General features: G+C 40.1%; 2 protein-coding genes across 3 annotated transcripts in view; one reads left to right on the forward strand and one right to left on the reverse strand.

Moving 5' to 3' along the window:
* Nucleotides 1-871: 871 nt before the first annotated feature.
* Nucleotides 872-10,500, reverse strand: LOC101482831 (lactadherin). 2 transcript variants are annotated; one of them, XM_004557921.4, is made up of 10 exons: nucleotides 10,257-10,500; nucleotides 8,148-8,273; nucleotides 7,936-8,067; nucleotides 5,072-5,185; nucleotides 4,707-4,888; nucleotides 4,464-4,619; nucleotides 3,589-3,733; nucleotides 2,681-2,865; nucleotides 2,057-2,209; nucleotides 872-1,646 (listed from the first exon to the last, which is right to left on the reverse strand). In XM_004557921.4, exons 1-10 carry the CDS (start codon nucleotides 10,330-10,332, stop codon nucleotides 1,503-1,505), a joined length of 1,413 nt encoding a protein of 470 aa, XP_004557978.2. In that variant the 5' UTR covers nucleotides 10,333-10,500; the 3' UTR covers nucleotides 872-1,502. The 2 variants fall into 2 exon arrangements, with proteins under 2 accessions (XP_004557978.2, XP_004557977.2); XM_004557920.4 differs by having other exon boundaries at nucleotides 873-1,646; nucleotides 2,681-2,883; nucleotides 10,257-10,499.
* A 2,491-nt stretch (nucleotides 10,501-12,991) lies between these two features.
* The window catches only part of LOC101483302 (monoacylglycerol lipase ABHD2), a 17,367-nt gene continuing 6,934 nt past the window's right edge, over nucleotides 12,992-23,424 (forward strand). Inside the window, exons 1-7 of the mRNA XM_004557922.4 lie at nucleotides 12,992-13,302; nucleotides 14,287-14,364; nucleotides 15,024-15,239; nucleotides 17,919-18,094; nucleotides 20,267-20,434; nucleotides 21,332-21,515; nucleotides 23,213-23,305. Of these exons, the coding sequence (XP_004557979.1) occupies nucleotides 15,031-15,239; nucleotides 17,919-18,094; nucleotides 20,267-20,434; nucleotides 21,332-21,515; nucleotides 23,213-23,305 (830 nt within the window). The 5' untranslated portion in view covers nucleotides 12,992-13,302; nucleotides 14,287-14,364; nucleotides 15,024-15,030. The remainder of the gene's footprint in view (nucleotides 13,303-14,286; nucleotides 14,365-15,023; nucleotides 15,240-17,918; nucleotides 18,095-20,266; nucleotides 20,435-21,331; nucleotides 21,516-23,212; nucleotides 23,306-23,424) is intronic.

Below are 23,424 nucleotides of genomic sequence, written 5' to 3' on the forward strand. Positions count from 1 at the left end.
CTTTTTATGAAATGCTGTTAGTTTTACGCAGATGTAACAGACTCAAAACTTCCTAAACGTTCAGCTTTGGTCTTGTCAGTTCACAGAATAGTTTCCCCAAAGTCATCAAGATGTTTTTGGCACATGTAAGACGAGCCATTGTGTTCTCTAGAGTCAGCAGTGGTTTTCTCTTTGAACTCTCCCATGGATGCCATTTTTGCCACGTCTCTTTCTTATTGCTGTATCATGTATTCATTTATTACATAAACAGGCTGTTTGACCTAATTTGGATGTTAGAAAACAGTTTAAGAGTGATTCCTGTACTTTTGTACTGCGTGTCACTCACTCAAATTTGACGTCCACGTTTCCACTGTTTGGTAGAGATTCCCATTGGATGTGAGAGTAAAATAAAACTGCTATAAAAGTGGAATCACATTGAAACCTTATAAAAAGGACATAAAATTGTACACATAATAGTAAGTTAAAGGATGAGTTTTTGTATATCAGTGTTTAAGAAATGATTTCCTGAATTCCTTAGCTTCAATTTCACCATCACCAGGCTGAGCATGAAGACTTACATCATGTTTTGTGTGGTTAGAACAGTTTGTTCTTTGCGAAACAAAGAGGAACGCAGCCAACGCCAGGCTGCTCAAAAACTGCACCTTCTTTTAAGTTTTATCTCCTTTTAAATGCTGAGTTGTACAAAAGAATGCTCACTTTTGTCTTCTTTATCTACGCCTTCATTTTGTACCCTGTGTACATGACTCTGCTAACAAGTCAGCTCATGCTTAAATCAGCTGTGAGCATCTACTCTAACATGGGCACTCTAACAGCTCAAAAATGGATTTTTGTGTCTCAGCTGAAAAGATACACAAAGTGTAGAAAGAGTTTTTTTTTTTAAAACATTTAATAATGTTAACCAACAGTGAATTAAAAAAGCAATGCAAAACGTTGCTGTTTTCTACATATTTCACATTTTTTGTAAAAAGAATTAGTTGGTCATGAAATTAAATTTAGGAACAAAGCAAAAAGGTGTCAAAATGTGTTTAACCCCCCCCCAAAACAAACAAACAGAAAACCCTACTCATCCGTGGAGTCAAAATGTGAAAGTTATCATTTTCCTGCTCTGGACAAGCGTTCCTGTCCTGTGTGGTTGAAAATGCCATAAATACACTCTGTATTACACTGGGAAAATCTCAGGGCTTGCATTCTTAGACAGACTAAGAGAAGATCTGTGCAAAAAAAAGCTCCTAAAGGACAAATTATCAATCTGTGAGGGATCTGTGAGCAGTTCAATGTTGCAGCATCAAACAAACTTTTAGCAATGTAAACATTAGGGGGGGGGGTTGCTACAGTCAAAGTGCTACAAGTGTTAAAGTCCAAGCTATTCAGCAAATATGATTCCCATGGAGTAAAAAACAAAGCAAATGATTCTGTTTGCGATCCGTCCTCCGCTGTGGTGCGAGCAGATGGAGCATCTGAGGATGAGGATGGAGTGCTGATAAATGGTTATTGACTAGTTTCTAATCATCGCAGCCCAACAGCTCCATGCGCAGAGTGATGCGCTCGTGCCATTCCCAGGGGATGACTCGGACGTATCGAGCATAGACCGGAGGCTCAAAAACATTCTTCTTATGGGTGTTGTTGTCAGTGTTTCCCTGGAAGAGCTGCAAAAACATGTTAAGGTTACTGTTAAATGAAAACACATTGTTTTGAACACACCTTACTCCCATTTACACGTGTCAGTGACTGTTTTTGTGCATGCGTGGGTGTGTGAGTGTGTGTTTTGTTTGTTAGATTACAATTTTTTTCTGAAGTGGAGGTGAAGTGGAATTTTCTATGATTTTGTGTAGGTTTTTTAATACTGCTCCTGTTTTTCTACCTTACTGAATCAAAATATTGTTTTGTCATATTGTATTTTATTACGTTTTGTTTAATGTTTTGGATGCTGCAACACAGCAATTTCTCAACTTTTGAGATAATAAAGTATATCTTACCTTATTTTTAATGTAGCTTTGACATATATGGAAAAAAAAAAAAGAGGAAATGGCATTTCAGGTATTCACATACGTCTGACCTTATCATTTCCGGTGTTCTCCTTCACTGTACTCCAGGACTCCCCATCATTGCTGTAAGCAACTTTAAACACTGATACAAACTGCACTACTCCAAAGTCCTTTGCACCCTGTGTGATGATGCCCGTGAGGCGCTTTGTCTTCTCTAGATCAACCTAAGATAAGATAAGATAAGATAACCTTTATTAGTCCCACACGTGGGAAATTTGTTTTGTCACAGCAGGAAGTGGACAGTGCAAAAGTTATGAGGCAAAAATTAGAATACAATAAGAATAAATACAGTACACAACTGTACAGAATAGAATAAAATAAAATACTATATACAGTAGAATAAAATAAAATAAATATACAATAAGATAAAAATAGAATACAAATACAAATACTATATACAACTGAGTAAAAATACAACGATGACAGAAAGGATTATTGCACTTAGTATTATTGCATATGTATGGATGTGTGTGCTTGATCAGTTAAAGTCTTTATTATGGAGTCTGACAGCAGTGGGGAGGAAAGACCTGCGAAATCTCTCCGGGGAAGGAGCAGGAAAAAAAATGGCATTACCAACTAGTAACTTCAAAGAAAACAAGATTTTTTAAAAAGGTGACTGCTGCGGTTTCCCTCACCTGGATCCACTCTGAGCGGTTGTTGTAAGCAGGAGACCATGCATTAGTCTTCCCCACCTTATCCAGCCGGGCAAACTGAGGGTGCCACGTGAAAGTATCAATGCCCCACGTGCGGTAAGAGCTGGAGGCTGAAAGCTGCCCGTCTGAGATGAACCGAGACTTCATACCAAGAGGCTCTGAGCAACCTGCCGTGTTTGAATAAACTGTGAATCAAAAGGCAGACGGACAGACGGAGGGAGGGGGAAGCCAAAGCAACAGAAAGAGAAAAGAGGGGAAAAATTGAAATCACCCGACAGAAAAGAAGAATCAACTTCACCCAACATTTTAAGAATGACGAACATTCACAAAGCGAGTGACTGATTACAATCACAAATACCCACCAGTGACCGAGTGAAAGGAAAAAAACAGAAGAGCCACACAATGCAGAAGAAAGCATGCAACATAGCACACAGAGCTGTTTTTCTTTAAACCTTTTAGCATTAAGATCAAATAAGACAAAAGCTGAAGATGGACAAAAACACAGCCGGCAGTGTTTTTATTCTTGAGTGCTTGAAATGGCTTCTTTTGTTGTTTCATAATAAGGACTGTACCCACAGAGCTATAGTGGATAACTTCTATGTGGTCAAACTAGGCTAGATGTGGTGCAATTAAATTTCAAAAGTCTGTCATTTCACCTGTCAGCAAGACCACAGTAAGAAGACATCAACACAGTAGCACAAGACACACTAACGATGCTGCGAGGAGTTATGCAGTTTAGGTTAAGGGTTCACAGAGGCTGTGACCTGACTTCGACTTAGCGTACACCACCTGTCCTTTTTCATTATTGTCCTATCTTTTTTATCTAACTGCTTTTGCTCGCTGACCTTGCTGTAAGTGTTACGGCTGTGCTGGAAGTTTATTGTGTTTACCGTGAAGTTCACAGCCCAGCAGCTCCATGCGCAGCGTGCAGGCCCTGCGACAAACCACGGGGATGATGCGGATGTACTGGGCCACGATAGGAACGTCAAAAAGGTTTGTCTTTGTGCGGTCGTTATCTATGTTGCCCACAAAAACCTGCAGCAAACAAACACAGGTGAGCAAACTGAATAAACAAAGTCAACAAGAACACTCAGAGAGCACAACTAACTCCCACCAAAGGGCAAGGGCTATACTAAAACTGTTTTATGATGTTTTTATTACAACATGATGATGTCAGCCTGTAATGGCGTCACGGTGTGTTTTATAGCTCTCTCTATGCCCTTTCATATGACAGATTACTCAATATGGTTTCTTTAAATTCTTTTCAAGATCCACTATGATCTTGTTGATTTTGAAGGTCAAGGTCAAATGCTTAGCTACCCTAGATACCCAGGTCCCCCAAGGGTAGTATATAGTTGTGAAGTTTGAAGACAAAGAGAATAATCCTTATTTGTCCTGCACTGGACTTTGGTGCAACAGGGCGGTCTGGGCTGCCTACCCTTCAGCTTTTTTTTGATTGGCTGCCTCTTACAAACAGAGGGTTCAAACAAGAGGTGGGTGGAGCTTGTCAGTGAGAGCAGATATCATCTGTCATCTCAGGAACACAGCTCTAAATAAACATCAGGGAGAGGCATGAGTTGAAAAAAAAAGTCTGGCTCATTGGGATTACTTCTACACCTCATCTCATTGTTCTAGATTGTTTAACACCTTAATATCGACATCCACCACTGTAAGAGTATCTATGTGTTAGAAAATGAGAAAAAGCTTAACAGGTCCACTTTAAACACAATAGAAAATAACATATGTAGTACAAAGTTGTGTCTACCTTATCCCTCTGCTGGCCATCCACTTTGTAAGTGATGTAGGAGTTTCCATCAAGGCTGCTTGCCACCTTGAAGGCTTTGATGTACTCAGCTGTGCCCAGGCGACTGGCACCCTGAGTGATGATGCCCGTCAGACGCATAATCTTCTGCATATTAATCTGTTGTAACCAAAACGCCATGGGTCAGTGAGCATCTGGACAGGTCATGCACTGCTCAGTCTCGTCAAAAGCATTCACTTCTCTCACCTCGATCCAGGGGTTCTTGTCGTGTGTGGCTGACGTCCAGGCGTTGACGATGCCTTGGTTGTTCAGTCGAGCCAACTCTGGGCCCCAGCGCTGAAGACCCAGAATGCCATAGTGCACAGAGGAAGCAGAAATCTGGGACTCCGCGATTGCTCCTCCCTCCATCCCCAGCAGAGAAACACACCCTGGGGTATGAGATGGAGGGATTTTTTGTTACTCTTGCCACGCTTTAGATCTTTTTCTCATGCTTGAGTGAGCCACGCTTACAAGGATATCTCATCAGTTTTTAAGTTCTTTAAAAAATGTTGAGGCAAAGCGAGTAACAACAGGCTGTTTGAAATGTGTGTGTCTAATGGTGGTGCACATACGTAGCTGGCACTGCTTTCCAACATACGGTGAGGGGCACTGGCAGGAGTAGTCTCCATCCAGATCTCGGCATTGCCCTCCATTCTTACAAGGCTGTTTTTCACAGTCATTTACATCTGAAAATCAAATTCAGAAATTACAAAACAAATAAATAAAACAACAACAACAAAAACAAAAACAAACAAAGAGTGCTTCAGATGCGGTTCACACTTGTCAAACAAGCACAAACATCTGAGGGAAAACTGGTGGAGGACTGAAGCAGGTGAATGACCATAATAATTTCACTGTGTCTCCAGCATTCAGCTGGTGACAAATAATTACTCTTCAATCTTATTGCGTTGACAGAAGTGGCCCTGAGGCATGGCGTCATTGAAGAAGGAAAAGTGAACAGGTGGGAACAGCGGAAACTTTGAAGTTATATCCATGTCGTGTCACCTGACACACTTACACACCAACTATTCTGGCAACAAGCTAGAACATCTGCTCAACAGCAGTATACACAAACTGAGCTCTTTAAAAAAAAAGAAAAAAAAAAGAAGGTATTTCAAATAATAGTGAAATTTGTCATTAAGTATCATTAATGTTTCTCCTTTGATTGAAGGTCCAGTTTTGATTGAAGGTCCACTGTCTAGGTAATGCTTGGTAATCTCCACAAGGTGGCACACTCATACAACATAAAGACTACAGACAGTTGGGATGATTACACATTTTTCTTCTCTACTGTTTGAAAAAGAACCTATTCATTTTTAAACCAAGCAGTGAGATCGCACACCAAACAATATTCCTTCAGTTTTTAAAAGGCAAAATGTGACTGAAAGTAAGCAGCTAAGAAGACAAAAGGTGCTGTTTTACTAAATGACCAGTATATAGATTGCTTTGTAATAATAGTAGGTTATGTTAAGTCTTTGTGTTTGGTTTGTATTGAAAACCAGTGTGTACCATGTTTATGATGTTTTCCCAAACCCGCAGCCAGAGGAGGTCAGCCCCACTCCCTGCTCCATGAAAAATCCACAAGCAGAAAATCTCAGCCGCATCAATGAATTATATGATCTACACAGCAGAATACACTGTCTTCTGCTTTTTCATCTCTGTGTGAGAAATAGTATGCGCACTGGCTAATACAGGGATATGACATATGATGATACAACATAATATATAGTTTATAATCTGAATATAAATTAACTGTTGTAAAATTGCAATGATACAGTGCTTTTATAAGGTGTTATAGGTGCATAAATGCTACAAATGCGTCATTTTAGCCAGATGGTAGGTGGTTGCTAGGCAATGTGATGGCATAATATTGTATATAGATAAGAAACTTTAGGGTCCTAATGTACCTATATGTCAATTTTGTTTGCTTAACTCTAACTGTGTAGGAGGAGTTTACGTGCAAACTTTTATAGTGACAGTGATAAAATCTAATACGATTTTTTTTTAAAGGTAAAGTCCAAAAACGTTGTTACGTTATTAAGTTCAGACTTGATGAAAGCTGTGTAACTGACACCTAAGCATCACACATGCCTTATTTCACCCGTTTTAGTAACGCCAAGAAACTTCAGAATGAATGCAGGGCTGACGTAATGCCACATGGGTCTGTTTAATTCCTGTTCCAGTTAATGCTAAGAGGATTGGTCACAACAGCACGGGCACAGCACAGCTAATAACACTGAGAAACAAATGATCTTACCAAGAGGCAGACTGTGAAATAGCCTTTGCTTTTTTTTGCTACTTAAATCTGAAGCCTGAAGATCTGGCTTGTACTGAACATTTTATTTTTGTCAAGTGGAATTCATTTTCACACGCTCTGGCTTCACCTCAGTGACTTCTCAAAGGCTCTTTACCTACTATCACATCACTTGTTTTTTGTGGAGTGTTATTTCCGTGCATTTACTGGACATATTATATAGTGCGGTGTATATTGTCTGCCTGGTTCAAAATGAGAAAATATGGGAGTAGACGACCAGACTGCACCAACACTACAATTGGTGGTCAGAGCATGGGCTTTGGGAGGGTGAGCTGTTCCTCCACAAAAAGAGGAAAAGAGGGGAAAAAAAGCCTCTTCACAAAGTTATGCAAGATTTTGAATCAGAAGGTTTATACATTAAATCTTTTTCATCATTTTTGCTACCAAACTCACAGTTCAGGATGTCAGCCACTGCTCAGAGGTGTCTAGGAATAATATTCACACACACACACACACACACACACACACACACACACACACACACACACACACACACACACACACAATCCTAAGTTTGGCTTCCTTTTTGTTATTTTCTCATGCATTTGCTCCACTAATAATCCTCATGTTTTAATGCTAATTTTACAAGCAAACTTGTATTGGATTCTGCTATGAGGATATGACTGAATTCACTATTCATTTGACTGGGATAAAATAGATGCAATGTTGACCCTGTGTGAGAAGCATCTGCATGCTAAGAGACTTGGAGTGGTCTTTTACTAATTAGCCAAAGAGAATAACCACAGAAGCCACTGAATGGGCTCCTTTCATGAAGCTGCTGAGCGGACTACACATCCCTTTCATTGCCGAAGATGTGACCGGAAGAAAAAACTCCTTGTGTTAAAACTTCTAGAGAAATCTGCTGCAAGTGGAGCTTGCTACTGTGTTTTTCACATTTTTGGGTAAGCTGTTCTCTAAAAAATACTACTTTGAAAGAAATTAGAATGCAACCCATTCCTAAACGATAAATCTTTTATGTCAACATTAAGTGGCCAGAAATTGTTTTAAAATTCATTGAATAAGGAGTTAGATGTCCTCTGGAGTACAGCAAGTAGTCTTATAGATGCACAAGACAAAAAGGGTTCAGTTCAGGCTTTTGACTCATAGCCAGAAGTAACTTACTGATCTGGCAGTGCACTCCCTTAAAGCCGGGCTGGCACTTGCAGATGTACTCATTGAAAACATCTCCTCGTCTGGTCGGAGCGATGACCTCGCAGGACCCATCGTTCTTGCAGGGGTTGGGACTGCAAGGTCCTGAAGATGGAAAAAGAAAGGTGTTAATTTCGGTACGTGCTTCGGTGCTTTCCCACCAGAATTTTCCTTTTCAGCTCTACCTGTCTCTGTCAGGTTACAGCTGTCTCCACCAAAGCCATCGGCACAGATGCAGATGAAGGGTTCCTCTCCTACTCCAGTCACGCATGTTGCTCCATTGTAGCAGTGATTTACCTTACAGTAGTCAGCTGAGTGAAAGAGATAAAGGAAAGGCAGTGCAACGATTATTAGTATTTACTATTCACACCGCGGCTGCACATGCATGCATCCACTGCAAAAAGCATACATTTCTATAGTAGATAGTGAAAAAACAACAACAAACAACAAAACAAAAAAACTTGTCATTTAATTGTTTATCTATTAATTAATTACTTGTTGTAGTATGAATGGCCCGGGAGATGTCTTAATCAGCAGGAGAAGCTCCAAACCTCCAAAATATATGCCCTCCTTTACATTATTCAAACCTGCAGAGTGGGCCAAATTGGTGTCTTTGGCAGATAATTCTAGTTCCCGGGCATTATGTTTGATGCCCCAGGTCTAAAAGATGGTATCGCTCAGCACTACCAACTCAATATAGCACTGCATTTCCCAAAGTTCAGTTCTATTGCAGATAATGTATGGTAAATGGTTGGGTACAGCCATCAGGTGTATCTAAAGAGTAACACAGAGATCTTTCCCTGGTGTTGCTGGAGTTTCTGCCCTGATCAGTGCTCCTGCAGTTTTTGCTGGGAGGCACTGAGTCACACATCATGCCTGGATTGTGTGAAATGATGGCTCAGACCTCAGTGGGAGCGGCAGGACAAAAGCTTATGAGTCATACGAGATCTCTCAAAGTTACAAAACCTTTACCTCATTATCTTTGTTTTCTTTTTCCAGTCTATTGACTCAACAGCAGCAGTCACCATTCAAACTGTGAGCAGCTCCAGGTACAACAAACTGCAATTTACTGGCATTTTGTTTGGCAGTGAGGCCAAAACCCTACATGAATTATTCTTGAATACAGCACAATCTATGTTTACGAAACTATTCGCCATGAAAACGGATCAGAAGAATAAACACATAAATAAATAGCCCAAAATACAGTGGAAATGTGACTCAATATAAAGTTTTATGTGGTTAAATTCTCAAAAAGTGTATCCCGAATAAATGCTGGAAAGTGTCTAAGGCTGTGTGAGCTGGAAAACAGCTGGTCCTATGATGTAGCCACTGTCTTTATGAGCCAACCTCTGACAGCAGAATGTGTTTATGTCCAGGATTAGCTGAGTTTTCCAGAAGCATGCGGATCTTTGAATAACAGACTAGGTACACAGCATGACAATACAGCAGCTCAGGGGTGGGACAGGATATGCACCACACCTGACAGACAGGTGGGACTCTGAATGTACACAACCACCATGAGAACAAAATCACATTTGCATGTTGAACTAAATTTAGATGAGTGGACAGCTGCTTCATGATGGCCCCAGACAGGAGCACAGATGGCATTAATTTCCTTTCCATCTGCATCAAATCCTTGTGAGTCCAGGTAGATGTCCACAGAGACAACTAAAGGGACACCTGTAAGTGTGCCTGTGAGAATAATGACATTTCTAGAAACACTGTCCACTGAGAAAGGGGAAAACAACCACGAGAACTGTTCACTACTGCAAGTATCGCTTCTTGTACAATGATCACTGCTCAGAATAGCGCTTAGTAATAACAGAGTATCACGTGTAATAACAGACCGGTCTCACATTTAATCACCTAGTCTACCAGGACAATAATGAGCTCACATTATCATAGGCATACGTCTACATTGACTGCTTTCAGGGGGTAAAAAAGTGCACAAAACTGAATCCTAAATGCTTAAGTAAGAATAGTAAAAATACTTGAGATATTTAGGCTACTGTTGTACATCTGCTGTTTTCTTTTCGCCCTGCATTACGTTGATTTATGTGAAAAGGAAAAACAAAAAGCAATCAAAGTAGGTCACTTCACAGTGAATTGACAATATAATGGGGAAAAGGGAAGCAAATGCCATGGAAAATACAACAAGCAGCACCAGAGTCCCCTTAAGGAGAAATGGAGTCTAGTGTTAGAGGCAGAGACCTGTCAACAAAGTAAACTTTTAAGTTCTGCGTTAACGCAATATTCCGCTTTGATTCGTGTCGTTTATTCAAAAGGAAACTTACCTGTAACTGAATGCAGGCAAAGCAGCAGAGCAAATGTTCCTACATACGCTGGGGTTACATTTCCAGGACGTTTCATATTTGTTTTAGCCTTACTTTGTCCCGGGGGGTTGTTTGTCCGGAAAGACGCGCTACCTTTAAAATTTGAATACCAATGCGGCTTTGAAATGCAGTCGGAAATATCGCAATTCCGACTAAAACGCAGATGAAGAGCCGGGTGATAAATGGGAGAGCTGAGATTTTCGCTAATACCCGAGTTAACGACGTGTGACGTTTTCTGGTGGGCGGAGAGAAGTGAGGAGGAAGTCCTCTGATATTCATTCATGGCAGTCTGTTCGCCACTTCTTTCATTATTTTTTACTTCTTGTTGACTTCAAACTTACTTACTCCTACATTTAAACAAAACAACAAAGAACGAAAACAAATGTATTTATGTGCTATGGTGCTGGTCAATTTTTTAAATTGACTTTATGCATTCTAATATGCCTTACCATTAAAGGCATTTTCCACTTTAATTTTGTCTCTTCATCGTGAGTTAACTTTTATCTAAAATTAACTGAAAGTCGTTGAAAGGCATCAGTCAGCTTAATTACCTGTTATTCAACTTCATAGTGCACCCTAAAATATTTGTGCGTTGAATAACTTGTTTTATTGTGAGCATGTGAATGCACCACTACCCCCTCCCCTTGGCCAGATTGACAGGTTAGGCTGAGATTTGAATTAGCCCCAGGGATTATATACTGGAAACGAAAACACCTGTAGCATAGGGTACTGTGCAAAAGTCTTGAGCCACACCTCACTTTTTATTTCCCTTCTAAGGAGCCAGACTTTATTTAAATTCTTCTTTAACACTGGCCTATAAATCATTCAAGTATTTAAAACTCCCTAACTCAAGAGATGAGCCAGTGTTGTGTCTACACACGACATACAACTTAGTAAATAAGCAATTTTAATCGTATCTTTATGTTACTAGCAGCCTGCTTCCTATTTCTTTAGCTGAATCTAACCAAAGATAGCACAATTTGACAGCATTTTTGTACCAAATCAGCAATTACTGAAAAGCTATAAATTACAAAATGTAGTAAACAATCCAAAGAAGAGCTTTGAATGTCCTTAAAGAAGCCTGGTGACGTATTTCTGGAGAGTGTTCAGGCTGTGTTGAAGAACAAAGATGATCATAACATATATAAACTTTCAAGCTGGTTAGAATTGTACATATTCCAGTTTTTGCCTTGTATACTGTATTTCCATGTATCTTTGAAAATGTTTCAATAAACCAGTTGGAAGATATTTCTAATTTTCCCAGAAAAATGTGAAGAAATTAGGGAGGGCCCAAGACTTTTGCACAGTACTGTAAAATTACATGTAAACATGCAGTTGGAACATTTTGCTGACAGGATCTTTTGTTTCCCCCAACATAAAAGAAACGGAGGGATTTAACAAGGGATTTAACAAGTCTAAATTAAATCCTCGTGGGAAAACTCGACTGTTTGGTGGCAGAGCAGTCACACTGCAGAAATCAAACTGATCCAGATCTGATTATTACCAAATATATAATAGCCATTATTTATTTTTAAGTAGTACTTAATACTAAGGGTACTTAAAACTAAAGTGACAAACTACATTAAAGCCAGTGCCTCTTTCGGTTGCCTGCCAAATTAATAGACGCCACAAGGAGATTAAACTCTGTCTCCATCTAGTGGATATCAAGCTGCAATTGCAGTGGGGACATTAATCTTATTAATATTATGAAATTATCTGGACTCATTTAGACTCGTAATCCCAAAGATCCGATCAATAACACAAATATATAACTTTGCATAAGCAAATATAAATAGCATCTTGTAAATGCAGACAATCTATGCTTTATAGTGAATTTTAGAAGAAATTGTGTTAAAGTACGACACATTATGTTATATATATAGCGCAGTACAGGTGTAATTTAAAGCGAAGGCATGGGAGTTGTAGTGATTCAAAGTGATAAATTAAAGCTATTAAAAGTTGTAGACTGGCTGTGTTTAATTGGCAAGCAAAAAATGACCATTCTAGATCTTCCAATCACCTAACATGTCCTCCTGATAATTATCTTTTTCATAGGCTCTTTGACAGGGAATGTTATGTTGTCCTGTCACACTGACCTTCAGCGTATCTATGACGAGGGCTTGACCTGTAAATAGAAGCCTGGTCATTTAGGTCTATCATCCCCCGTGTTTACCTGAAATACAATTAAATGTAATGTGTATAGTTGTATTTCAGCCTAATGTGTTGTTGTGAATTTTACGCTTACGTTATATAGGCTACAGCTTGTCGAATGCTTAAAGCTTCACGATACAAAAAGGTGCAAAGGTGGGCGTGACAGCTGAGGGGATGCTGTAATAACCATCACAGAATAAATGGGAATTAAGTAGTTAAATTATAGAATAACAAATTTCCTGAAAATAAATATTCACGTTGCTAATACTGGTAGAACTAGAGAACGAGTAACCCAAAGTTATCCGCTATCCGCTGACATCATTTAGCTGTCAACAACAGCTAAATGCTAATGTTGCTAATAGACCGAGACATGCGCAGAAGAAACTTTATATAACGGTTTCAGTTCACGTTTTTATCACGTTCGGGAGGGACGGTATTGGCTGTGTGTCAGATACTCTTAGCAGAGATGTATCTCCTCAGAAAATCATATAAAGAGGTCAAATATTGATAGAGATGTCCGAACGTGTATTTAGGCTAATATGTAGGACATATATAAACCACCAGTAGTGTAATGTGGAAAATTACACCGCTGAAGGGGCGTGGAAAGTTATTGGCCTTAAAACGTCATCGCAATTTTATCCAATGGGGGCTTCTTTATGCAAATGACAGATTCTTCTAGGAAGTGGGATCCCATCGCTGCAGTCGCTACTTCAGCTATCTTCGGCTCTGTGAGGGCGAGCTGGACATCAGGCTGTCATGCTTTTATAGACACGTTAAACAAAAGAAAACCTGCGAACATAAATAAGGCCTGCCGCTTTTAAGAAGCAAGCAACTGACCCACAGTTTTCCTGCTGAGGTAAGTACGCTGGAGATGCGACTGTTGCTATGTCCGGTTTGGTCCTCAAGTGATGCTGCAACATTAAATCGATTATTAGCGGTAGAAATGAAGGCCGTTAAAAACATGTATGCGCCGCTGCTTTTTTTTAAAGGACTAAAACGATATCAAACTACGGCTAGGAAAGGGGCAAGGCGAAGCGGGGTCTTAATGTGGAGCTACTGCGGCAAATTCTGGTGGGTGGGTAGCTAATTCGTCCAAAAGGCGACACGGTTTTCATTTTCAGGATCGAGAGTATGGGAGGAGGACCGTTGGCCTGCTCTTAGAAAGCTTTTATCGTCCAGAAAAGCCCACGTTTCTCACTGGGTTAGCTACTTGATGGAATCTGTGTGCCCTTGTGGCTGTTAAGGTGCGTCTCAGGATTGTTGTGAGTCGTGACAAAGACCAGAGAGTAAAATTAAAGCTGTTTACACCCCGTCTCTTGGCATTAGTTGTATTAATGTGTCAGATATACTCTTTGGATTGGTTTCCAGTGAAAGACACGGGTATTAGTGGGGTTATTTTTGAAGCTATTTTTACACGCCTTTTGGTGTTAAGTTTGTTTACACGTGATGGCTGTTTAATTGCCTTACTTTTTAATAAGGTCTAATAAGTCTGAGGCCGACTTTTCGTAAGTGTTACATTTAGGTTTTCTGGAGGCAGCGTTATAACTTCCTGTCTGATATTGACAGTCTTGGTTATGGCAACAGGAACATGCTAGAAAATAAGTACAGCCGACAGGTGTCTGAAAGAGCTTAGGACACCAGTCAAAACTAAAATATTTAGATTCATGAAACTTAAAAAAAGAGGATGTGTAATCGTTCAGCAGTTACTTACCATGCAAATTAAGTGGTGTCATTATTCTTACTTAATTTTAGATGAAACTTCTGTTTAAGGAAAAAAGATAACTTTCTGATACTGTACAGTGAAGGTCTTTGTGTGTGTTTTGCTTTATGTGCTTTTCAGGACCACATCACTGTGACTTCACATTTCTTTGGACCTTTTGAAACGAATTTTCTTTGGAGGCAAACTTGAACATAAAATGTAAGTATATTAGTTTATTTTAGCTTTCAGTTATGACTGTTTCTGTTTATGTCAGTTTGATGTGGCTGCCTGGTAACATCACACAAACATTTGCGTTGCACATCAGTGATCAGAACTTCCTTTTTTCTTTGCAATAGAAGGCATTGAGCCTCTTCTGTGCCCTTTATAGTTTCTGTTTGTTTACCTATAATTTCACACCTGTGGAGACTTTATTAGCTGTGAACATTAATACATTTAATAAATCTGCTAAAATGTAAATTTGTGCTGGCACATTACATTGGGAGAAATGCTAGTCAGGATTCACCGTGTCTGCTATATGTAATGATTTATTTAAAGCATTGTCAGCACCTCTATCTTCTATGCAGCAAGGCTTCCTATTGGCACAGTTTAAGCTGTAATGTAATTACAGGGAGTGTATTAAATAACCAGGTTTGTCTTATCTGACTCTGCTTTATCTGAGTTCCTTTGAGTTTATATTCCCACAGATGTGTTGCTGCAGGACACCTCGGGAATATTTAATTAATTTATTTCTTTAAAGTCCATTGTTAATCCCTAGAACTGGGGGAAAAAAACATTGACTTGTACAAGCGATGTCTTTTTATATTAAAATTCAGTTTAAAAATGGAGTTCTGCATTTATTGGCTGCTTTTGTTTTCTAGAATAATCATGAGCGCCCACGAATCCGACGTGCACACCATCTCTCCCGAGATGCCAGCAATGTTTGATGGCATGAAGCTGGCGGCGGTGGCCACGGTGCTTTACATCATTGTCCGCTGCTTGAACCTCAAGAGCCCCACAGCACCCCCGGACCTCATCTACCAGGACACTGCTGTCAACCGCTTCCTCCTCAAGTCCTGCTCTCAGTTGACCAAAGAGTGAGTTGCTTTCCTTTCTCTCTGTGCATGTCTCTTTGGAGGTTGCCACGGCAACGGTGCAGCAGCAGTGAAGGTAGCGGTTTGTCTGGCGGCGGTCCCAGCTATCGTCAGTGCTCCTAAGTGTGCCACACGTCTGTACCACAGCCTTCCTGTTGGCTCTTGCATGAATTAAACATGAGTCTGTATTTTTGGGGTTATCTCAAAGGTGCACGGAGTTTGTTGCACTTGCATTATAAATAAAGGCTCATTCACTGCAGGGTAAGAGGATTTGCATTCATGATGATGCTGGTCTCACATTCAGGGTAACTATGATGACTGCTATAATTTGAATGTTTCATCTGAGCTCATAATAACTGACGCAAAGCAGTCGTTCTTGGACCATAACAGAACAAGGCTTTGCTGTGAGCTTTAAACCAGGTTATGCCTCAAACTTCCTGTAATTTTGCTGGAAACACACTCCCTTGAGTGGGAATTGTATACTCAGTTGTGTTTCCTTAGTGAGCATCTCTCCACCTCTTGCTTTGACACTCGACAGGAACTTTCAGCTTTGTAGGGCGAATCTCTCGAAGCACCCTCGAGTGTCAGCTTACATAACGGATGGTTACTGAGCCCTTTGCCTTTCAGCTGCAGGGTCATTGAATCATAAGGCCGCACTGATGCTTACATCTGTGTCTAGTTTGTTATTATTCCCTCCTGAACAGCCGTATGCTCTATGCTTAGAATAGGAAGATGTCTGTCCCAGTGTGTAGTTTAGCAGAGATGTTTTTATCTTCATTTTTGTGAAGTCACGTTTGTAACTCGTGACATCCTGTGTTGTTGCATAATAAATCGATCGCACAGTGGAAAGTATAAGAGGGGTGATGTGAGGTGAACAGCCTTTTTGTTTGGCTGTGTTTGGAGACAGTTGAATAGGGTTTAGGATAACATGCAAAATGACAGAGCGTGCTATTTATTATTTCATTATTTGGCAGAAGTCGCAGTCTGATTTGCTTCAGGTGATTGTCCAGGATATTGCAAAACATTGTAGAGCTTGTTTTCCTATTGGCCAGTATTATACGTGTGTGTGAATGTGTGTGTGTCGCTAGCATCTGACAGTATGTGGTGTATAGAAAAGAAAAAAAAGCCCAATGAACGTAAAGACTGATAGCATGCAGATTAATACAATTACCATAAATGACATGAGTCATTTTGGACTTTGACCAGGACTTCGGGTCTTTGTTTTATCAAGCCACACAGACACATCCAGTTCCTTTTTTCTGTTATCTAATAGCTACAAAGGACAATAGCACAGTCACTGTACATACCCCAAGAAGGTTACACTAGTTATCCCAATTCAAAGAGAGATTGGAGCCTGTTACATTTGATATAGAATTATTAAAAAGGATTTCTCAAACTTTATCAGTTAAAAGCAAAGGAAAACTGATAACAGCATTATTTTTATTTTTTATTGTCTTGATGAACTCAGCTACTCTGGTGTCGCGCTTCCTGTCCACATTATAACAGTGAGGTCATCCTCTTCCTGTAGCCATGGATTAAGCCAGCAGAGTACCTTCTAGAACCATGTGGTAAAACTTTAACTACAGTGCACCCTGGAGGCGATCACATTATCACTAAATGGCAATAGTCGGTTTTGTGGTAGATAATTCTCTTATGTAAGACTGTATTTGTTAATTAAGTAATTGTTAGAGCCACTGTAAGAGTTGAGGAAACATAAGGTTAAAGAGCTTGTGCAACTGTTGATGTAACTGAAGCCTCGACTCTCGGCAGTCGCTGACTGTCGTCGTGTTTTGGGCTGTGCTGTACACACAGCTAGTGTCCACACTGCAGCTGTGCTTCAGAGTTATGCTGGTCTTGTTTATCCGATATAGCTTGCTACCGAGTTTTGTCACGAAACTATTCCACACAGCCTTTTATATAGCTGAAGAAGTGAGAGAGTGCCTTGAATGCTCACTAAAGTGTTATTAACAAGCACTCAACCAATATAGTTATCACTGTCGAAACGCTGCGTTTGGAGATCTAGCCTGTCTTTAACTCAAATGTTCCTAAATATCTTCCTGAGTCACTTCAAAATCTTCCATATTGAATAATACTTTTATGTCAGCCAATCCCATTTAAACGGCTGAAGCATTATATGAAAAGCACGGTGTTTTATCTGTTCCTGTCGCCACTGTCGTGATTTTAAACCTAATATTTTACCTATAATATGTGATGAAATAGTTGCAGTGGCAAGTTGAAGACGTTTCTCTGTGTTAGTTCACACTATTTTGCTCTCGGTGTGGAAATGTGATAGTGATTCATGATAATGCCCGGTGTCTCAAAGGAATGTTACATAAGCTAAAGACTCAACTCCTACAGTTAACTCCTACAGAAGTGTCACTGGAATACAAGCGCTGGTTCTGCGAATAACTTTACAAAACATAGCTACACACTAGTGAAACGTTGCTGTCTGTTGGGTCCACGTAGCAATCTTTAAATGTCTTGAAAAGAGATGTGACTTTGTGTGCAAACTCTGTGCTTGAAACTCTGTCATAAACCAGAAATGCAAAAGGCATGTGCTTCAGATAACACTGTGTTGATCTTGTGTCTGAGCATTTGCCCTGCCCTTGTACTGTCCATTAGGCTGAGGGCTCATATTTCGAGACCAAATTTAACAAAGGAATGCAATTTTGTGTTTTCCAGGTACATTCCTCCATTACTGTGGGGTAAGAGTGGTCACCTCCAGACGGCACTGTATGGTAAACTTGGTCGGGTGAGCTCGCCTCACCCTAGTGGAATCAGAAAATATTTGCCCATGCAGGATGGGGCGACTGCGACCTTCGACCTCTTCGAGCCGCTGGGGGATCATCGGACAGGAGGTGATGCATTTGATCAGGATCTGCTTCTTGTTAGGGCTGCCACAAACGATTATTTTGATAGTCAACTAGTCACCGATTATTTATGCGATTAGTTGACTAATAAGATCATTATCCACTGGACGTAAAACTACAGCTTATTGCACCAGCAGCATCTGCTCTTATATAACTATCATTAGCTTACAGCTTTAAGCTTTTAAGGTGCTAACTAAAAATAAAGACAAGATGATAGTTTATTCAATTTTAATGAAATTTGCAGATTGTTTCGGTAAAGTTTAATAAACTCCTTGCTATCTAAAATATAACAGGACAACGGAGTATATTCTCCAGCATCTCACACTTCTGATAATCAGCTGTCTGCTTGACATTTATTCAGCTGTGTAAAAACTATAACTTTAATCTCAGCCAAACCGATTTACTCAGGAACAAATAAAATACAAAAAAAAAAAAAAAAAAGCCAAACAACAACATTTTTAATTTATCTAAGTGACTCATATATATTTAACCTGAGTCGCGAAAGACGGCGGTGGGTTTGAAAACAATTTGCCGGGAGTCCGGTGTTCTCACGGCGCTAGTGACCTAGCCCCCGGCTAGCTATCGAGCTAGTGGGTAACAGACGTCTCCGAAAACGTCGGAGCGCTTTTGAAAATATGTGGTGTCCTGATAAACTGAGCCTATATTTGAGGTTTACACAGCTACATTCTCGCCTGAAAATATGTTAAACGTTTATTTTGTGACCCAGAAAGAATAATAAGAGTAATATTAAAACTAACTAGCTACCGCCATTGTTGGAAACTAAGCTGGGCCGCGCTATGAATTCTGGGACACAGCTGCTTCTTCTTCGGGGTTTAACGGCAGCTGGCATCCTTGTACATGCTGTGCTGCCATCTTCTGTTTCAGTCCGTTATTACACTCTTAAATCCTGCTATTATTCCTGCGTCTTTTGCGATCTTACAAAGCTTCAAACGACACGTCGACTATTAAATCAGTCGTCGACGATTTTGATAGTCGAAGTAATCGTGACTAGTCGACAAATCGTGGCAGCCCTACTTCTTATTAACCAACATTTTTATGCAGTTGTATAGAACAGGGGCAAGAGAAAGCACATTCATCACAGCTATGGATGAGCACAATATACAGCACTGCCTGAGCTCAGCCATTCTTGGGATGCCAGGGGTGGACAGCTCTCCTAAGATCATTTCACAGCATTGGAGGTGTGGGCTAACTCAAATCTTCAGTGAGGTTTCATTTGTTGAATGCAAGTTTTGTTGAAGTAATCGACCTTGGGTTCTGATATTTTGTCCAGCTCTACTGTGTGAATTTTTACGTGATGCTTTACAAGGATGAACACTTTTTCTTGCCCCTGTACATTGCGTAGTTGGATCTTTACTGTCATGACAAACATTAAAATCTAATATATTGTAGTTCTTAGTTTCATACTGTAATTCTGTTGCTTTACATTGTAATTCTACTACTGCTACTTCTGTCTAGTCCGTTCATGCCACACCTAATGAGTGTTTGTCAGTCCTGGACGAGGGATCCCTTCTCTGCTGATCTTCTTGAGGTTTCTTCCATTTTGTTGTTCCTGATAAATTTCTTCATTATTCGATTCGAGGGTCAAGAATAGTTATAGGGTATCACAAGAAACTTTGGCCCCTGGGAGTTTTTATATAGAACATATGGCTAAATAAAACAAGTTTGATGTTTGGAGAATAAAGAAATTCGTTGTCAGTGGTGTCATGTCCAACTTTGGTTATTTGTGCCAGGCCTTGCAAGTCAGCTACTAAAGAGACTTTGCTGCATTATTGTTCTTTTAAATCACACATAAGATGTGTGTAATTCAGTTGTGGGGGGACCCTTTAAAAGATGCATATGTTTCTCTGAAGGCTTGAGCTTATCCAATCAAATTAACTTGGATCTATTAGTCCTCTCAAAAAGCTTGAGCCTCACATGACATTTTACTCCCGACAAAAGTAGTGTTGCTATTTCCACTGTGTTTGGAAAAGCTATAATTGACAGCCTTATCCTTTATCTTGGATTGGCTGCCGGGCTTTGCCTTGCTCCTTTTGTTATGATGATCTGCTGTTTAGGAGAGTAACACTCTCCTTTCTTTATCTTTGCTTACATTTTTCTCACTTGCAAATATTGCCCTGCTCCATCTGCCTGTTCAACCAGATGACATCACCATGGTGATATGCCCCGGTATCGGTAACCATAGTGAGAAGCACTACATCCGGACCTTTGTGGATTATGCACAGAAGGATGGTTATCGTTGTGCTGTGCTGAATCACCTCGGAGCTCTTCCCAACATCGAGCTTACCTCTCCACGCATGTTCACTTATGGTAAGACCAGTGAGCCAAGTCAAAATAGTACCTATTTGGCTTTTGAAAAAATGTGTTTCATATAATTTTTGTCATTGTTGAATGTTTATATTGTAAATGTTCAGTTTCAAATGTTATATACAATTTATGTCTGTGGACCAAAAGTTTTCTACTTGTATGCTGCTTAGGTGGTATCAGTTTGGCACTGATTACATATGGTGTAAGCAAACAAGACTCATAAGGCCTGCATCTGTTTGTGGATGACAGTGAGGGGCAGCTAATGAGAAGAAAGTGAGGAAAGGGGCTTGAAAAAACGAAATGGGCTGCCTAAAGGCCGTAGTAGAGGACTGTGAATCATGCAGAGCTAGTCTAGTGATGACTCATCCCCCCACCCCTAATAATTTCTGAACCCCTGTTAAACACCAGTCAGTTTTTCATCAGAGGTCTATCTAAGAATGAAAACCATTATTTGCAATGATAAAAAGAATTCAGTCCTGTCAGTAATGCTGTGTCATCGCTTTTGGCTCAGCCTGCTGCTCTCATCCAATTGTCTGTTGTGGTTTAGGCTTAACCTATCCTCTCCAAAATCCATTAAAAGGGGTGAGCACAGTGAAGGTATTAGTTTAAAGCATTTCTGGTGAAAGTGTGCACTTACGAACAGCTTATCCTTTTTTTTTTTTTTTTTTTTTTTTTTTTTTTGCCCTGCTTGTACAGCATTATTTCAGGGTAAACGGTAAATTATGGAAAAAGAAGAATGTAAGGCTTTTTTATGGGCATGATGAGACCTGTGCTGTTTAAAAGATCTTAGACACTCAAATCTGATACCCTGAATTAAAGAAATCTTCAGCCAGAAGTGCCGAGTAGAATAAAGTATGTTTCTGTGTTTTGATTATAGCACTATACTGTTTAATTTTACAGGATGCACATGGGAATTTGCATCCATGGTTGGCTACATTAAGCGGGCATACCCTAACACTCAGCTCATTGTTGTGGGCTTCAGTCTGGGTGGAAACATCGTTTGTAAGTTCCTGGGGGAGAACAAGGCTAACCAGGAGCGAGTGCTGTGCTGCGTCAGCGTTTGTCAGGGGTACAGCGCGCTGAGGTGGGTTGCTGTGGTCTCATTTCTTAATTACATGCATTGTTTTGTCAAACCGGCTTTGTAATACTAACACTGATGTGCTCACATTTCTAAATATAAATGAAGCTCAGAATAATTCTACAAAATGAATAGCGCTTGCATAATATAATCACATGTTTATCCATGAGTCTGCAAAGCGGCTCCAGTCAGCTGGTTACCCTTTCTGCTCTTCCTTTTACCATAATTATTGATGGATTGCACCAATTTGGTAAAGTTGCCACTTAAAAAAAAAAAAAAAATTTTCTCCCAAAATGTAAGAAATGAGACACATTTAAAAACCTGTTTGAGGACCTGTCTGATCCCTTCATTCACCTACCACAGTTTACTCTGAATGTCTACAGGACCATTGATAATGTTGGGCATTATCAATGGCTCTTTGCTGAAGTACAGGAGTAGAAGTCCTACCAGCTAATGACTAGTGTCAATTAGTCATTTGTCTTTCAATCAGTTAATAGTTTGATTTTAAAAAACAATAAAACCTTACTTTTTAAAGTAACTAGTAACCAGATAAATGTATTGAAAGTACAATATTTACAAATAGATTATGATGTATATGTCTACTTAGTGCATGCGGGTGTCTGCACTCTGTGTTCTTGTCAGATTCTGTGTTTTTAAATGCAGACAGCATCTCTTGGCAGACTTGACAGGCCGGGTCTATTAAAGTTTCAGTGTGGACAGCAGGGGATGGGTGTGTGTCGAGACTGGCCGTCTGTCAAATTGGCTTTGCAGTTTTTCTTTTTTCTTTTTAAAAAATAAAATAAAAATTTTAATTTAAAATCTGTTTCCAAAATTTAAGCTGGCCCTCCTGTCAGTGTACCTCGAGAGCTGAAGCTGTACAGTAATCAGCCACAACATTAAAAACACCTGCCTAATATTCTGTAGGTTCCCTTTGTGCCGCCCAACAGCTCTGACCTGTCGGGGCATGGACATGGGACCCCTTGGCGTGTCCTGTGGTGTCTGGCACCCGGCATTGGATCCTTTGGGCTTTGCGGGTTCGGGGTAGGCCTTTGTGGATCGGGCTCGTTTGTTAGCATCAGACTGATGCTCAATCGGATTGAGAATTTGGAGGCTGGCTCTGTTTTTTCGGGGTTCCTCGAGCAATTCCTGGGAAGTTTTTGCGATATGGCGGGGTGCATTAACCTGCTGGGGAGGCCACTACCATCGAAGAGTATCGTAGCCTCGAGTGGGTTGTGCTTGGGCTACAACAATGTTTAGGTGGGTGGCACAGTACATATTGTAGTGTCAACCGCATGAATACCAGGACCCAAGGCTTGCAGTGGAATGAGTGATCAATGTTTTTCACTATTGCCTACTGGTTTAATGTTGCGGCTGATCGATGTATGTTCTTCTTACAATAACACACATTTAATATTATGGCCTTATTGTATGAAAAAGCCACAAAAAAAGAAACCTTTTTCGTTTTTGTTTTTTGTAATCAGCAGTTAGCTGCTGAACCTGTTTTTCTTGAGCTCTTGTTTTGAGTCACCTTGTCACTGTCAGTGAGCTGCATATTGATGCCTGACACCATTGCTACTCTCAACCAGTGTGACTCTTTGTGTTAGTGGATTAGTAGACACAGGACATTCAATGTATTGTTTAGATTGCAGACAGTCTGTACAAAGCTAACTTCCTGTGTGTTTGCCTTCCCCTCTCTCTCTCAGGGCCCAGGAAACATTCCTGCAGTGGGATCAGTTCAGGCGCTTTTATAACTTTCTCATGGCCGACAACATGAAGAAAATCATTCTCTCACACAGGTACCACTGTTGCCCAGCTATAAATTTTAGTACATTGTGTGCCTTCTGTTTCCAATCACTGAAAAGTTTAATTGACATGTTTAGTGTTTGGGGAGAAAATTTTATGGTGTTTGCCAAAG

Source organism: Maylandia zebra, linkage group LG1, assembly GCF_041146795.1.
Source record: "Maylandia zebra isolate NMK-2024a linkage group LG1, Mzebra_GT3a, whole genome shotgun sequence".
In the NCBI taxonomy this organism is placed as follows: Eukaryota; Metazoa; Chordata; class Actinopteri; order Cichliformes; family Cichlidae; genus Maylandia; species Maylandia zebra.